General features: G+C 46.3%; 1 protein-coding gene across 2 annotated transcripts; it reads left to right on the top strand.

Moving 5' to 3' along the window:
- The first annotated feature begins 9,416 nt into the window (after positions 1-9,416).
- On the top strand, positions 9,417-16,842 carry LOC120023625 (cell growth regulator with EF hand domain protein 1-like). 2 transcript variants are annotated; one of them, XM_038967669.1, is made up of 6 exons: positions 9,417-9,582; positions 9,951-10,056; positions 11,129-11,200; positions 14,940-15,010; positions 15,083-15,204; positions 15,538-16,842. In XM_038967669.1, exons 1-6 carry the CDS (start codon positions 9,546-9,548, stop codon positions 15,799-15,801), a joined length of 672 nt encoding a protein of 223 aa, XP_038823597.1. In that variant the 5' UTR covers positions 9,417-9,545; the 3' UTR covers positions 15,802-16,842. The 2 variants fall into 2 exon arrangements, with proteins under 2 accessions (XP_038823597.1, XP_038823596.1); XM_038967668.1 differs by having other exon boundaries at positions 14,940-15,204.
- Positions 16,843-16,869: the final 27 nt, after the last annotated feature.

Here is a 16,869-nt window from a genome sequence, read left to right as displayed (position 1 = left end):
GAGAGAGATAGGGGAGAAAGAGCGATGAGAGATAGAGAAGAGTTAAGCTTCAGTTATGTGGCGATGTTCTCTCTGTGAATGGAATTCCACTGAATGGCTGAGTTGGTTTAGCTCAGCCCATCCAGTGATCCGTGTGTGTGTCTGTGTGAGTGTGAGTGTGAGTGTGAGTGTGAGTGTGAGTGTGAGTGTGAGTGTGAGTGTGAGTGTGTGAGTGTGAGTGTGTGAGTGTTTGTGTGTGTGTGTGTGTGTGTGTGTGTGTGTGTGTGTGTGTGTGTGTGTGTGTGTGTGTGTGTGGTGTGTGTGTGCGTGTGTGTATGCGTGTGTGTGTGTGTGCGTGCGTGCGTGCGTGCGTGCGTGCGTGCGTGCGTGTGTGCGTGTGTGTCACAAGGTGGGAAAGTGACCGTTTTTGGGGATCTGGATTGAGCAATCAGAGTGAAGTAGAGCCAGACAACAAGGACATTTAATGATTTGTCCCATAGGGCGGCGCACAATTGGCCCAGCGTCGTCTGGGTTTGGCCGGGGTAGGCCGTCATTGTAAATAAAAATGTGTTCTTAACTGGCTTGCCTCGTTAAATAAAGTTTAAATAAACATAGGATAACTGTTGTTCTCAGCCCCAGAATATGCTTTGTAATCTTTAGTTTTCACACATCAAACCCAAACCAATAAACCATGCTTATTAAAATCTAACCAAAACAAAAGGCACAGGAGGCAGGCGTCCATCTTCTCTTCCCCAATGCTTCTCAAAGTCATAGGTGTCACGCCCTGACCTTAGAGAGCCTTTATATGTCTCTATTTGGTTTGGTCAGGGTGTGATTTGGGGTGGGCATTCTATGTTTTTGTTTTCTATGATTTTGTATTTCTATGTTTTGGCCGGGTATGGTTCTCAATCAGGGACAGCTGTCTATCGTTGTCTCTGATTGGGAACCATTCTTAGGTAGCCCTTTTCCCTCCGTTCAGTGTGGGAAGTTAACTTTGTTTGTGGCACATAGCCCTTAAGCTTCACGGTTGTTTTGTATTGTTTATTGTTTTTGTCAGCGTCCTTTCTAATAAAAAGGAATATGTACGCTCACCACGCTGTGCTTTGGTCCACTTCTGTTGACGGCCGTGACAGAACATCCCACCACCAAAAGACCAAGCAGCGTGGTGAAAGGGACTCCTGGACATGGGAGGAGATCCTGGACGGTAAGGGACCCTGGAGGCAGGCTGGGGAGTATCGCCGTCCAAGGGAGGAACTGGAGGCAGCTAAGGCAGAGCGGCGACGATATGAGGAGGCAAGTCAGCGAAGCAGACACGAGAGGCAGCCCCCCAAAAATGTTGGGGGCACACGGGGTGGTTGGCGGAGTCAGGTTATAGACCTGAGCCAACTCCCCGTGCTTACCGTGGGGAGCATGTGACTGGTCAGGCACTGTGTTATGGGGTGATGCGCACGGTGTCTCGAGTGAGCATTCACAGGCCGGTGTGCTCTGTGCCAGCGTCCCGCATTTGCCGGGTGGAAGTGGGTATCCAGCCAGAACGGGTTGTGCCATCTCTGCGCTCGAGACCTTCAGTGCGCCTCCACGGCCCAGTGTATCCGGTGCCAGCGCAAAGAACCAAGCCTCCTGTATGTCTCCCCAGCCTGGTGAGTCCTGTGCCTGCTGCCAGAACCAGGCCTCCTGTATGTCTCTCCAGCCTGGTGAGCCCTGTGGCAGCTCCACGTACCAGACTGCCCATACGTCTCCTCACTCCAGTGATGATCCATGGCAAGAAGCTTCCAGTGATGATTCATGGCAAGAAGCCTCCAGTGATGATCCATGGCAAGAAGCTTCCAGTGATGATCCATGGCAAGAAGCCTCCAGAGATGAACCATGGCACGAAGCCTCCAGGGATGATCCATGGCACGAAGCCTCCAGTGAGGAGTCACGGCACGAAGCCTCCCACGACGGCCTACAGTCCGGAGCCTCCAGCGACGGCCTCCAGTCCGGAGCCTCCAGCGACGGTCTCCAGTCCGGAGCCTCCAGCGACGGTCTCCAGCGACGGTCCCCAGTCCGGAGCCTCCAGCGACGGTCTCCAGTCCGGAGCCTCCAGCGACGGCCTCCAGTCCGGAGTCTCCAGCGACGGTCCCCAGTCCGGAGTCTCCAGCGACGGTCCCCAGTATGGAGCCTCCAGCGACGGTTCCCAGTCTGGAGCCTCCAGCTACGGTCTCCATTCCGGAGCCTCCAGCGACGGCCTCCAGTCCGGAGCCTCCAGCGACGGCCTCCAGTCCGGAGTCTCCAGCGACGGCCTCCAGTCCGGAGCCTCCAGCGACGGCCTCCAGTCCGGAGCCTCCAGCGACGGTCTCCAGTCCGGAGCCTCCAGCGACGGTCCCCAGTCCGGGGCCCGCAACGAGGTTCCCCAGTCCGGAGCCTCCAGCGACGGTCTCCATTCCGGAGCCTCCAGCGACGGTCTCCAGTCCGGAGCCTCCAGCGACGGTCCCCAGTCCGGGGCCCGCAACGAGGGTGCCCAGTCCGGGGCCCGCAACGAGGGTGCCCAGTCCGGGGCCCGCAACGAGGGTGCCCAGTCCGGGGCCCGCAACGAGGGTGCTCAGTCCGGGGCCCGCAACGAGGGTGCTCAGTCCGGGGCCCGCAGCGAGGGTGCCCAGTCCGTGGCCCGCAACGAGGGTCCCCGCACCAGAGGTGCCACCAAAGTGGGGTGAGCCAGTGGTGGAGCGGGGTCTGCGTCCCGCACCTGAGCCGCCACCGCGGATAGATGCCTACCCAGACCCTCCCCTATAGGTTCAGGTTTTGCGGCCGGAGTCCGCACCTTTGGGGGGGGGGGGGGGGGGGGGGTACTGTCACGCCCTGACCTTAGAGAGCCTTTTTATGTCTCTATTTAGTTTGGTCAGGGTGTGATTTGGGGTGGGCATTCTATGTTTTTGTTTTCTATGATTTTGTATTTCTATGTTTTGGCCGGGTAGGGTTCTCAATCAGGGACAGCTGTCTATCGTTGTCTCTGATTGGGAACCATACTTAGGTAGCCCTTTTCCCTCCGTTCAGTGTGGGAAGTTAACTTTGTTTGTGGCACATAGCCCTTAAGCTTCATGGTTGTTTTGTATTGTTTATTGTTTTTGTCGGCGTCATTTCTAATAAAAAGGAATATTTACGTTCACCACGCTGGCCTCCATCACAACAACCATACCTCTGGACTGTATCACCACCACTGGGCGGCTGTACCTCAAACAGAAGGAACAGGAGGTTGAATATTATACAGGTGAACAAAATTAACCTGTTCAATCCTGTGAAGACACCTTCCCACCACACACACATACACACATATACACACACATACACACACGTACACACATACACACACATACACACACACACACACACACACACACACACGAGGGAGCAGTAGAAACACCAGTTATCGTCACAGTAACTGATCAGATCAGAGCCCTGTATTACCAGTCTGGTTTGAGGAGTTAGTGAGGTAACTTTGGTCAACTCTGAGTTCAACTCGGGACGACCGGTGACACGAAAGTGGCTCACCTTTTAGCCAGGTCATTTTCTATGGCAACGAATCCCTCTCGTAAAGATTGCGTCATCATTCCCTTCATTTGAGGAAGATGGCTGATTAAATATGTTACTAATCAGATGTGTTTTTTGGTGTAAAAACATAGTAATGTTAAAATACCTATCACATTACACATTTAGACACTTCACACACAGTACAACTTCTGTATGACTTAATACAATTATTTGATCGATCAATAGGAGTGGGGAAAAAAGGTGCATGTGCATTGATAATCACACCAAAGATGGCATTAACCCCTAACAGTCTATGCCCTGTTCTACTAAGCCCTGTTCTACTAAGCCCTGTTCTACTAAGCCCTGTTCTACTAAGTTCTGTTCTACTAAGCCCTGTTCTACTAAGCCCTGTTCTACTAAGCCCTGTTCTACTAAGCCCTGTTCTACTAAGTCCTGTTCTACTAAGCCCTGTTCTACTAAGCCCCGTTTTACTAAGCCCTGTTCTGTTCTACTAAGCCCTGTTCTACTAAGCCCCGTTCTACTAAGCCCTGTTCTGTTCTACTAAGTTCTGTTCTACTAAGCCCTGTTCTACTAAGCCCTGTTCTACTAAGCCCTGTTCTACTAAGTTCTGTTCTTCTCTGTGGCACATGTACTTCTGACCAGGGCACCATATCACCTATATACCGCACTACTTCTGACCAGGGCACCATATCACCTATATACCGCACTACTTCTGACCAGGGCACCATATCCCCTATATACCGCACTACTTCTGACCAGGGCACCATATCCCCTATATACCGCACTACTTCTGACCAGGGCACCATATCCCCTATATACCGCACTACTTCTGACCAGGGCACCATATCCCCTATATACCGCACTACTTCTGACCAGGGCACCATATCCCCTATATACCGCACTACTTCTGACCAGGGCACCATATCCCCTATATACCGCACTACTTCTGACCAGGGCACCATATCCCCTATATACCGCACTACTTCTGACCAGGGCACCATATCACCTATATACCGCACTACTTCTGACCAGGGCACCATATCCCCTATATACTGCACTACTTCTGACCAGGGCACCATATCCCCTATATACCGCACTACTTCTGACCAGGGCACCATATCACCTATATACCGCACTACTTCTGACCAGGGCACCATATCCCCTATATACCGCACTACTTCTGACCAGGGCACCATATCCCCTATATACTGCACTACTTCTGACCAGGGCACCATATCCCCTATATACCGCACTACTTCTGACCAGGGCACCATATCCCCTATATACCGCACTACTTCTGACCAGGGCACCATATCCCCTATATACTGCACTACTTCTGACCAGGGCACCATATCACCTATATACAGCACTACTTCTGACCAGGGCACCATATCACCTATATACCGCACTACTTCTGACCAGGGCACCATATCCCCTATATACTGCACTACTTCTGACCAGGGCACCATATCCCCTATATACTGCACTACTTCTGACCAGGGCACCATATCCCCTATATACCGCACTACTTCTGACCAGGGCACCATATCACCTATATACCGCACTACTTCTGACCAGGGCACCATATCACCTATATACCGCACTACTTCTGACCAAGGTGACATTTAGCCTAAAACAAGAAGCGGAGCGTACCGCAGTACGTGACTGCTGTTTTTCCCATTACAAATATAGGAGGCTTGTTGTAGTACCTAGTCCTTCCTACGTTGCTCGAGGCTGCGTTTTGTAACGTGACAGAGAATTCCTTGTGCTGCCATGGGGAGATGTTTCTACAACTTGATTGGAGTCCATTCAATTGTGGTGAATTCATTTGATTGGACATGATTTGGAAATGCACACACCTGTCTATATAAGGTCCCACAGTTGACTGTGCATATCAGAACAAAAACCAAGCCACGAGGACGAAGGAATTGTCCGTAGAGCTCCGAGACATGATTGTGTCGAGCCACAGATCTGGGGAAGGGTACCAAATCATTTCTGCAGCATTGAAGGTCCCCAAGAACACAGTGGCCTCTATCATTCTTAAATGGAAGATGTTTGGAACCATCAAGACTCTTCCTAGAGCTGGCCACCCAGCCAAACTAATCTGACAGAGCTCTAGAGTTCCTCTGTGGAGATGGGAAAACCTTCTAGAAGGACAACCATCTCTGCAGCACTCCACCAATCAGGCATTTATGGTAGAGTGGCCAGACAGAAGCCACTCCTCAGTAAAAGACACATGACAGCCCACTTGGAGTTTGCCAAAAGGCACCAAAAGACTTTCAGACCATGAGAAACAAGATTCTCTGGTCTGATGAAGCCAAGATTGAACTCTTTGGCCTGAATGCCTAGTGGCATGTCTAGAGGAAACCTGGCACCATCCCTACGGTGAAGCATGGTGGTGGCAGCATCATGCTGTGGGGATGTTTTTCAGTGGCAGGGACTGGGAGACTAGTCAGGATCGAGGCAAAATGAATGGAGAAGGGTATAGAGAGATCCTTGATGAAAACCTGCTCCAGAGTACTCAGGACCTCAGACTGGGGCGAAGATTCACCTTCCAACAGGACAACGACCCTAAGCACACAGCCAAGACAACGTAGGAGTGGCTTCGGGACAAGTCTCTGAATGTCCTTGAGTGGCCCAGCCAGAGCCTGGACTTGAACCCAATCGAACATCTCTGGAGAGACCTGAAAATAGCTGTGCAGTGACACTCCCCATCCAACCTGACAGAGCTTGAGATGATCTGCAAAGAATAATGGAAGAAACAGCCCAAATACAGGTGTGCCAAGCTTGTAGCGTCATACCCAAGAAGAATCGATGCTGTTTTCGCTGCAAAAGGTGCTTCAACAAAGTACTGAGTAAATGGTCTGAATTCTTATGTAAATGTGATATTTCAGTTTTTTGTTTTTAATAAATTAGCAACATTTTCTAAAAACGTGTTTTTGCTTTGTCATTATGGGGTGTTGTGATGTCATTATGGGGTGATGTGATGTCATTATGGGGTATTGTGATGTCATTATGTTGTATTGTGTGTAGATTTATGAGAATTTTTTTCCTATTATATCTCAGCCCCATGTAGAATAGCACGTAAGGTCAGTGCCCTGGGGCCCAAATACAGTAGTCCGGCCCTGTGTGTGACCACATTAATGTAGTGTGTTTCACTGTAATGGAAATGAGCCATTGAGGCAACATTTCAACTCGATCTCACGGTTTTAACAATTTGACTTCAGATTCTGACGTTTATCCACATTTCTCCAAATGTCACATTTCAAAGTGTTTTTGACACCCTCGATTGACTCCTGCTCAGCATCATTGCATTTCTCCAAACGTCAAAATTCGAAGATGAGGGTTAAGGTTTTTGGATACGGTTAAAACATTGTATTTAGGCATTCATTCTGAATGGTTAAGTTAAGGGTTTGGGATAGGATAGGATTAAAATAAAAAATAAAATAAAAACTGAAAACATGACCTTCGGATTCGGAGTCATGGGATTACGCCCATCCACCATCCCCTTCCACACTGCCCAAGCAAAACACAAGCCTACTTGATAGTAATAGCACTTATTGTTGCCCCTAGTAAGTAAGCATTTCACAGTAAGGTCTGCACCTGTTGTATTCAGCATTTCACAGTAAGGTCTGCACCTGTTGTATTCAGCATTTCACAGTAAGGTCTACTACACCTGTTGTATTCAGCATTTCACTGTAAGGTCTACTACACCTGTTGTATTCAGCATTTCACTGTAAGGTCTACTACACCTGTTGTATTCAGCATTTCACAGTAAGGTCTACACCTGTTGTATTCAGCATTTCACAGTAAGGTCTGCACCTGTTGTATTCAGCATTTCACTGTAAGGTCTGCACCTGTTGTATTCAGCATTTCACAGTAAGGTCTGCACCTGTTGTATTCAGCATTTCACAGTAAGGTCTGCACCTGTTGTATTCAGCATTTCACAGTAAGGTCTGCACCTGTTGTATTCAGCATTTCACAGTAAGGTCTGCACCTGTTGTATTCAGCATTTCACTGTAAGGTCTGCACCTGTTGTATTCAGCATTTCACAGTAAGGTCTGCACCTGTTGTATTCAGCATTTCACAGTAAGGTCTGCACCTGTTGTATTCAGCATTTCACAGTAAGGTCTGCACCTGTTGTATTCAGCATTTCACAGTAAGGTCTGCACCTGTTGTATTCGGCGCATGTGACAAATAACATTTCATTAATTTAATTTGATTAGTAGCCAGTTTTGAAGACATTTCCCGACGTCCTCAGGACATGGACAGACGTCCAATTTTCGAAGTCAATCTTGAGCGATCATCCTGGCCATTTTGGGGTCAGGAGGTTGAGTCTCGACAGAGGAACTAACATGATAACTATGTTCTGGAGGACCCATCTTTCACTGTGTGTGTGTGTGTGTGTGTGTGTGTGTGTGTGTGTGTGTGTGTGTGTGTGTGTGTGTGTGTGTGTGTGTGTGTGTGTGTGTGTGTGTGTGTGTGTGTGTGTGTGTGTGTGTCACAGTCTCTCTCTTACTCACAGTCTGGCTCTCCAACACAGGGATCATGCTGAGAACGTCTTCTGCTCCCTGCTGTTACTCAACACTTCAATCTCTCTCCCTCCATCTCTCTTTTTCTCCCTCACTGGACTCAGGCCCTCTGCTTGTTTTCTCCTTCTCTCAACCACGTCTTCTTCTTTCCTCCCTCCCTCGCTGCCTTCCCCCATCTCTCATTCGTCTGTTTGCTCTCTCGTCCCTTAGACAATAGTGTGTGTGTCAGTGAGACTAGATTACCATCTAGTGGTCAAAACAAACCGTCACAGTGGAACGTGCTACAGTAATGAGGTCAGACATTCACATACACACACGCACACATATACACATAAACACACACACATACACATTCACATACACATTCACATACACACACACATGCACACATATACACACACATACACATAAACACACACACATACACATTCACATAAACACACACACACACACACACAGTGATATGAATGTATTGCCCTTTGGACCAATCATTGTTTCAACTCGTTGACAGAGCAGCTATACCCTACTACAGCCTCCTACACCAAGCTTTCCTAGAGAGACAAGTAAACATGTCCCAAAAGGAAATCAGTACATGTTGTCTAGTCAAAGTGACATTATAAATAAAGGTGAATGTTATCGTGTCAGTTCTAAATGAAGTGTAGGTATTGGCCCAATGTAGCCTGCCTGTGAGACTGTATGAGTGACCTACTAATAGACCACTGCCATGCACCCCTTTGGTGGCGATCCGCGCTCATAATCCATGCAGAAAAGTAGCCTGCAATTTGTACACGAGAGAGAAAGAGAGGCATGGAGGGAAGAACACTGAAGAACAGTATGAACGCAGCTGCACACACACACACACACACACACACACACACACACACACACACACACACACACACACACACACACACACACACACACACACACACACACACACACACACACACACACACACACACACACACACACACACACAATTTAATCCCGCCTGATTTGTGCCTAGTCAGCTGCAGCTACGTGGCGTTTCGGGTATAGGACGTAGAGAGAGGGAGAGAGGGGGAGACAGAGAGAGAGCGAGAGAGAGAGCTCCCGCGATACCGCACTGACCAACGTAGACACGTCCTCGCCTCGGGTTCCACGTGGATGCTGTTCTTTGACCAAAACAGATGCCAGTTCGAATACTTTCAAAATACATCCTTCTTTCATTTTATTACTTTTATAATTCCTCCTCTACATGAGGATATTTATTATCTAAAGTCAACAAAGCTAGATAGATGTAATCAGGGGCTCCATATAGCTTCCAACTCTCCTGTCATGTCAGATCAGTGATTACTTTAAAGAAAAGGAGGAAGAAAGGATGTATTTTTAAGTATTCGTCCGCGGCCCAGGCCTCTCGCCGCTGCGCAGTGCAGTGTAGATATTACCGGAGGGCGAGAGGGTTGGGCTGAATGGTAAAATCTCCCGCTATGAAATCAGAATCTGAATTTACAACAGGACGGTAGGATGCGTTCGTTTTTCTACTCATCAAACAGGCCAACAGGTAGGATATGACAACATTGCGATGTACGATTGCAACAATTTAACCCAATGCATCATAGCTGATAGATTACATTTTGAGGGAGAGATTGATACTTTTGTAGCACCAGATGGGTAAAATGTTGCAGCATTAGCATCACTATAGCTGTGTGGGAATAATTGAAATGTTTTAAATCATTGCTATACGTTATGATGATTATTTCTCATAACCTACGGTTATTACACGTTCCAGAATAACAATTCAAAATGTTTTAGTAAGTAAATGATCGGCCTAAATGTTATATACAACACGCTTACAATACGCCTACAATGTTTAATGTCGGACCTGTGGAACCTGAAGAATGATAGTGACATTGCTTGTTGCGCTTGCAGGTGCGTCGTTAGAGTCTGGCGCTGACATGCTGGTGACAGGTATGCTATCCCTGCTCCTGCTCGCGCACCAGTGTGTGTCCGCGCCACAGGTGCCCGAGGACCAAAGGTAGGCCCTGACACACACACACACACGCGCGCGCGCGCGCAATGAAAGTATAGAGCAGAGATCATTTGGCGTCAAGGTTTTAAAATGACCAGCTCAAAATCCAAACGGGTCAAAACTGGATTTTCCAGCAGGGTGACTTTTCCAGTTCAGTTTAATTTCTGGGTTATGTTTTGTCGTGCTTTTGTTGTTTATATTTCTTGGTGAGCCTGTCAGACAACACGACTACACTGTATGTACTGTACCAGCCTCTGAGGTGTGAACCTTCAGGTGTGACTGCGTGGTTGGTTGCTAGAATAATAGTGGGCACTGAGCAGACAGTCAATGCCAGCTAGCCTAGTACATCACTGGTTTATTTATTTTTCAGGATATTTATCTAGACCAGTGATCAGAGCTAGGAATGTAGGCTATACTGTTGGACTGTCTTTCATGTCATGTAGGAATAGCAGAAACAGGAAGTATGATGTTAAGGAAACACTCAGGTGAGGATTACATCACATCATGTCCCTGGCTGGTAACAACAACAGAGAGAGATATGTGTCAGAGTTCAGAGGGAGCCTGTTTATGTAGCACTTCAGGTATAGGTCAAAGGGCAACTTTCCCTGCACTTAATACTAGCCATAAAACCAACACAAATTATTTATGTTATCACCCTTCTCTCTCTCTCTCTCTGTCTCTCTCTCCCTGTCTCTCCTTCTCTCTCTCTCTCTCTCTCTCTCTCTCTCTCTCTCTCTCTGCCTCTCTCTGTCTCTCTGTCTCTCCGTCTCTCGTTCTCTCTGTCTCTCTCTCTCTGTCTCACTCTCTCTCTCTCTCCTTTCTCTCTCTGTCTCTCCGTCTCTCCGTCTCTCTCGTTCTCTCTGTCTCTCTCTCTGTCTCACTCTCTCTCTCTCTCTCCTTTCTCTCTCTGTCTCTCTCTCGTTCTCTCTGTCTCTCTCTCGTTCTCTCTCTCTCTCTCTCTCTCTCTCTCTCTCTCTCTCTCTCTCTCTCTCTCTCTCTCTCTCTCTCTCTCTCTCTCTCTCTCTCTCTCTCTCTTTCTCTCCCTCTTTCTATCTGTGTGTGTGTGTTTGTCCCGCAGAGTACAGTCAGCGGGAGCCCTTCCCCCTTTCACTCTGGCCAATCCCTTCGGTTCTGGAGAGGAGGACCGCAGGTTAGTGGCATCTTTTACTTTAAAACCCTTATTTCCAGCTTGGGGCCAACTCTATTAAATACAGGGTTGAAGCAGGGAAAGAGAGATAGTGGGTATGCAGGGTGTTGCTCCAGCCCTAATTTTTTATTTATTTTTAAATGTCTTTATTTAAGCAGGGAAATCCTGTTGAGACCAAGGCCTCTTTCCTAGGGAGCCCTGCATGTACACAATCATACAAACGTAAAATATTGACAAATATAACGCAGTTATCAAATTACAAAATAAAATCAGAAAAAACAAACCCATTCTTCAGGTAAAAGGTCATTAATCAGCCATCTAAATTGCCCTAGTGGTACCAAAACATAACACTTTTGAGAGTTCTGGAGATTATTCCACAAGTAAGGTGCAAAAAAACCTAAAAAGCAGATTTTTCTAACTCAGTGGAGATGGAAGGATGTACAGAGTTATCCGTTGCTGAGACCGGGTCCGTCCCTGAGACCGGGTCCGTCGCTGAGACCGGGTCCGTCGCTGAGACCGAGTCCGTCCCTGAGACCGGATCGTCCCTGAGACCGGATCGTCCCTGAGACCGTGTCCGTCCCTGAGACCGGGTCCGTCCCTGAGACCGGGTCTGGTAGCTCGTACGTCTGTAGGTTAACAATGAAATAAGGCGAAAGCTTGTTCAAGAGGGCTTTATAAAGAAAAATAGTGCAATGCCTAGATGTACGAGACTTTAAAGAGGGCCAGCCTACCTTCTGATACAGAAAGCAGTGATGTGTACTGGACCTGTCGCCTGTAATAATGTGCAGTGCGCTATGAGAAACTGTGTCCAATGGCTTCAATACAGTGGCAGCTGCATTCACAGACGATATCACCATTGTCTATAACCGGTATGAATTTCGACTGAATAATTTTTTTTCTATCTGCTTTTTAACTAAATATATGATCTATTCCGAAACAGGAAGCACGTTTTAATTCTTAACTAACTCATCAATATGCTTTTTGAAAGATAGCTTTTTGTTATAAGCGGTGACATGATCAGTGTGGGCACCATCCAATGTACATACAGTGCATTCGGAAAGTATTCAGACCCCTTTACTTGTTCCACATTTTGTTACGTTACAGCCTTATTCTTTTTCCCTAATCAATCTACACACAATACCCCTTAATGACATCACAATACCCCATAATGACATCACAACACCCCATAATGACAAAGCAAAAACAGGTTTTTTGATTTTTTATTTTACATAAGTATTCAGACCCTTTACTCAGTACTTTGTTGAAGCACCTTTTGCAGCGAATACAGCATCAATTCTTCTTGGGTATGACGCTACAAGCTTGGCACACCTATATTTGGGGAGTTTCTCCCATTCTTCTCTGCAGATCCTCTCAAGCTCTGTCAGGTTGGATGGGGAGCGTTGCTGCACAACTATTTTCAGGTCTCTTCAGAGATGTTCGATCGGGTTCAAGTCCGGGCTCTGGCTGGGCCACTCAAGGACATTCAGAGACTTGTCCCGAAGCCACTCCTGCGTTGTCTTGGCTGTGTTCTTAGGGTTGTTGTCCTGTTGGAAGGTGAACCTTCGCCCCAGTCTGAGGTCCTGAGTGCTCTGGAGCAGGTTTTCATCAAGGATCTCTCTGTACTTTGCGCCGTTCATCTTTCCCAGGTCTCCCAGTCTCTGCTGCTGAAAACCATTCCCACAGCATGATTCTGCCACCACCATGCTTCACCAAAGGTTTGGTGCCAGGTTTCCTCCAGACGTGACGCTTGGCATTCAGGCCAAAGAGTTCAGTCTTGGTTTCATCGGACCAGAGAATCTTGTTTCTCATGGTCTGAGAGTCCTTTAGGTGCCTTTTGGCAAACTCAAAGCGGGCTGTTATGTGCCTTTTACTGAGGAGTGGCTTCTGTCTGGCCACTCTACCATAAAGGCCTGATTGGTGGAGTGTTGCAGAAATGGTTGTCCTTCTGGAAGGTTCTCCCATCTCCACAGAGGTACTCTAGAGCTCTGTCAGAGTGACAATCAAGTTCTTGGTCACCTCCCTGACCAAGGCCCTTCTCCCCCGATTGCTCAGTTTAGCCGGGCAGCCAGCTCTAGGAAGAGTCTTTGTGGTTCCAAACTTCTTCCATTTAAGAATGATGGAGGCCTCTGTGTTCTTGGGGACCTTCAATGCTGCAGATTTTTGTTGGTACCCTTCCCCAGGGGACCTTATATAGACAGGTGGGTACCTTTCCAAATCATGTCCAATCAATTTAAATTTCATTTAAAAAAAAGGGCAGTTCTGAAAGCCTTTTCAACCCGAAGGGGCAACAAGAATACCAAGTACCATCCACATACAAGTGGAGGTTACAATTTCTTACAGGGAAATAATATTGTTTCTACAGATGGTAAAAAGTACAGGGCCCATAATCGATCCTTGTGGGACACGTTTAGTAATATCAAGGAATCCTGATTTAACACCATCAGATGAAACATATTGTGTCCTGTCTGTCAGGTAGTTTTCAAACCAATTGCAGGCTGCCTGACCTAGGCCAATTTCACACAGTCTACTAATTAGTGGTGGGTGGTCAAACATTTGCGTTATTCCCACACAGCTATAGTGATACTAATGCTGCAACATTGTGTCCATCTGGTGCTACAAAAATCATCCAAAAAGTTGACTCAAGTTTGACAAAAAGCACCTGGAAGCACCTGGATGATCATCAAGAATGTTCTATGGACAGATGAGTCAAAAATATATAACTTTTGGACAACATGGGTCCCATTATGCCTGGTGAAAACCAAACACTGCATTCCACAGTATGAACCTCATACCAACGGTCAAGCATGGTGGTGGTAGTGTGATGGTTCGGGGATGTTTTGCTGCCTCAGGACCTGGACGACTTGCCTTAATAGAAGGAACCATTATGTTTGCCATACAAGTCAAAGTTCAGACCTAATTGAGATGTTGTGGCAGGACATGAAACAAACAGTTCATGCTTGAAAACCCACAAATCCCGCTGAGTTAAAGTAGTTCTACATGGAAGTGTGGGCCAAAATTCCTCCACAGCGACGTGAGAGACTGATCAACAACTACAGGAAGTAGTTTGGTTGTAGTCATTGCAGCTAAAGGTGGCACAACCAGTTATTCAGTGTAAGGGGGCAATTACTTTTTCACACAGGGGCATTGGGTGTTGCATAACTTTGTTTATGAAATAAATGAAGTTAGTATGTAATTATTGTGTTATTTGTTCACTCAAGTTCCCTTTATCTAATGTTAGGTTTTGGTTGAAGATCTGATAACATTCAGTATCAGAAATAGAGACGATTATAAAGGAGGCAAATACTTTTTTACAGCGCTGAATATGTATATTCTGGACTCTGACATCGCTCTGATATTTTTTGTTTGTTTCTTTTTCTTTTTTGTGGATTTGTGTGTATTGTTTTATATTGTTAGGTATTACTATACTGTTGGAGTGAGAAACATAAGCATTTCGCTGCACCTGCGATAACATCTGCAAAATATGTGTACGTCATGTGACCAATAACATTTGATTTTGATTGGATTATGCGACTCATTTATGCTGGATGTTCCGCGGTAGTTGAGATGTATTCCATTCTCACTGAAACAATCCCTTCACAGAGAGTGTGTTTGCAAAACCTTGATACAAATCTAGACTAGATTACATTGGTACTTTCTGTACCGTGAAGTAACGTGCTACCCAGTCAGGTGGGCCTGCGGTTGAACCTTCTAACCCTTGACCTCTAACCTCTGTGTATGTCAGGCTGCTGCAGAGCTACATCAAGGCCAACCTAAAGGAGGGACATGGAGGACCGGATAACACCTGGGAACAAGGTAAACACACACACACACACACACACACAGTGACATTATTAATGGATCATCTTCCTATTTCCTGCTGGTCAGAGGTGTTCTTCCTGTTCAGTCTCCATGACTACGACCGCAGCGGTCACATGGACGGCCTGGAGATGATGAAGCTGCTCTCTGAATACAACTCCCACAATGCACCTGGAGAACAGTCAGCTGAGGTGTGTATATATATATATATATATAGAACATGAATAGAAAGTCTCTTCAGTGTTGTAGTTAGGACATATATTGTACTGACTGACATAATTCTGTCCTCATCATAAAGTCAGTTTATGATCAGCTAGCTAGCATGACATAGTGTTAGAGGGGTTTGTATATCAGGATGCACATACATCATGTAGCCTGTACTGTTGTCTAAATATAAAGATAGGGTTACTGTAGGACTTACTGTTGCTCAGCGTAACTGAATATACACTCTGAATCTGACTGTACAGTGTTGCACTTAGTTAATCTGCACCCTAGGCCAATGCTTTTGTGTGTGTGTTTTCCAGTTGGTGGCCATGGTAGACTTTCTCCTGCAGACTCAGGATCTAAACCAGGACGGTCTAATAGCTCCCCCTGAGCTTCTCTCTCCTCCCAAACTACAACAGCCAGACTCTAACTCCCAGGGTGCACCTGAACAGGAAGGGGGTGTAGATGTCAAAGAGGGAGTCAATGTTGAGGAACCAAAACAAGAGACAGAGCAGGAAGAGGAAAAGGAAGCAGAGGAACAGCTCAAGGAGGAAGAGTCAAGGCCAGGAGATCAGGGACAGTAAATTAAGACATGAACATTCTATACAGGAAGAGGCGAAAGGACCACATATCCCATAGGCCCCTGCTCCTGTACTACATCAGGGGCAACCTGAGATGTAAACACAATTATAATACGCAAACAGCACTCCAGCACAACACTTCCATCCAGAGAGTTGGGTCAGCCAATAGCAGGGGCCTGTTGACTGACATGCAGAGTTACCAAATCACAGCCTCTTACACACCTTTGAGGGTCTTGTTTCAGTTTCAAGCTGATGGATTGTCCACTTTTTTTGTAAAAAAGTCAAGGTATGTTGTTTTCAAGCTGTGGTTTCATTTCAACACATTGCTCTTCTGAACAAGAAACAATATCTCAGGTTTGAATGTGTTGTGCCAAAAGATATGCCTTACACTGCTAAATAGCAGTTTGTCCATGTAGTTTTCATATACTTTTTGCAGTAAATACCCTGTTGAAGCAATCCAAATTAAGCCAAAAATTAGAAATGGACAATTTGAGAAGTTCAGGAATACGTCAAGTGCAACGCCTTCCAACGATACTTGGGAGTCGAAGTATTCCCCTTCCCAGAACACACTGCAGTTCATCCCCCCATGGATGCAAAAGGAATGGACTGAGTTAGGAAATAAGTGGAAAATTCAAGCTCATGGATTTGGGCTCCTCATTACTGCATTTGTTGACTAGATTCATCATTAGGGACATTTTGTTTTTACTGGTAACTCAGGTCAAAAACCTTGGTCCCTTATGCAACCGGCAAACTAAAACTTGATTTGTACAAATACTTTTTTTGGTTCCCTGCACAGCCCCAATTCAGAGTTGCACACGTTCCTTTGAAATCCATGAAGGGAATTAACAAATATACACTTTGGGGAGAAGGGTCATCTAAAAATTGGGCTAGGATGTTTAATTACATGAAATCAAAAGCAATAAAGACAATTTGGGGATTAATTTAAGAACCTAATGAGTATTTGGTTTGCTGTACATTTTCCTGAATTGAGGGTTTGTATTTTTAAGACTAAAATAAATAAACCTACTACGAATGCTAACTTTATTACTGATCACATGGTTTCTATTGGTC

The sequence above is a fragment of the Salvelinus namaycush genome, chromosome 28 (assembly GCF_016432855.1).
Source record: "Salvelinus namaycush isolate Seneca chromosome 28, SaNama_1.0, whole genome shotgun sequence".
Lineage (NCBI taxonomy): Eukaryota > Metazoa > Chordata > Actinopteri > Salmoniformes > Salmonidae > Salvelinus > Salvelinus namaycush.
The sequence above is the reverse complement of the archived record's forward strand: the minus strand, read 5'-3'. Positions and strand labels throughout refer to the sequence as shown.

Bases quoted from the DNA above. Each gene is read 5' to 3' on its own strand.
- LOC120023625 (XM_038967668.1), top strand. From the start codon at position 9,546: ATGCGTTCGTTTTTCTACTCATCAAACAGGCCAACAG. The intron at 10,057-11,128 runs GTAGGCCCTGAC...TTTGTCCCGCAG, and splicing joins CAGGTGCCCGAGGACCAAAG to AGTACAGTCAGCGGGAGCCC. The intron at 11,201-14,939 runs GTTAGTGGCATC...TGTGTATGTCAG, and splicing joins TCTGGAGAGGAGGACCGCAG to GCTGCTGCAGAGCTACATCA.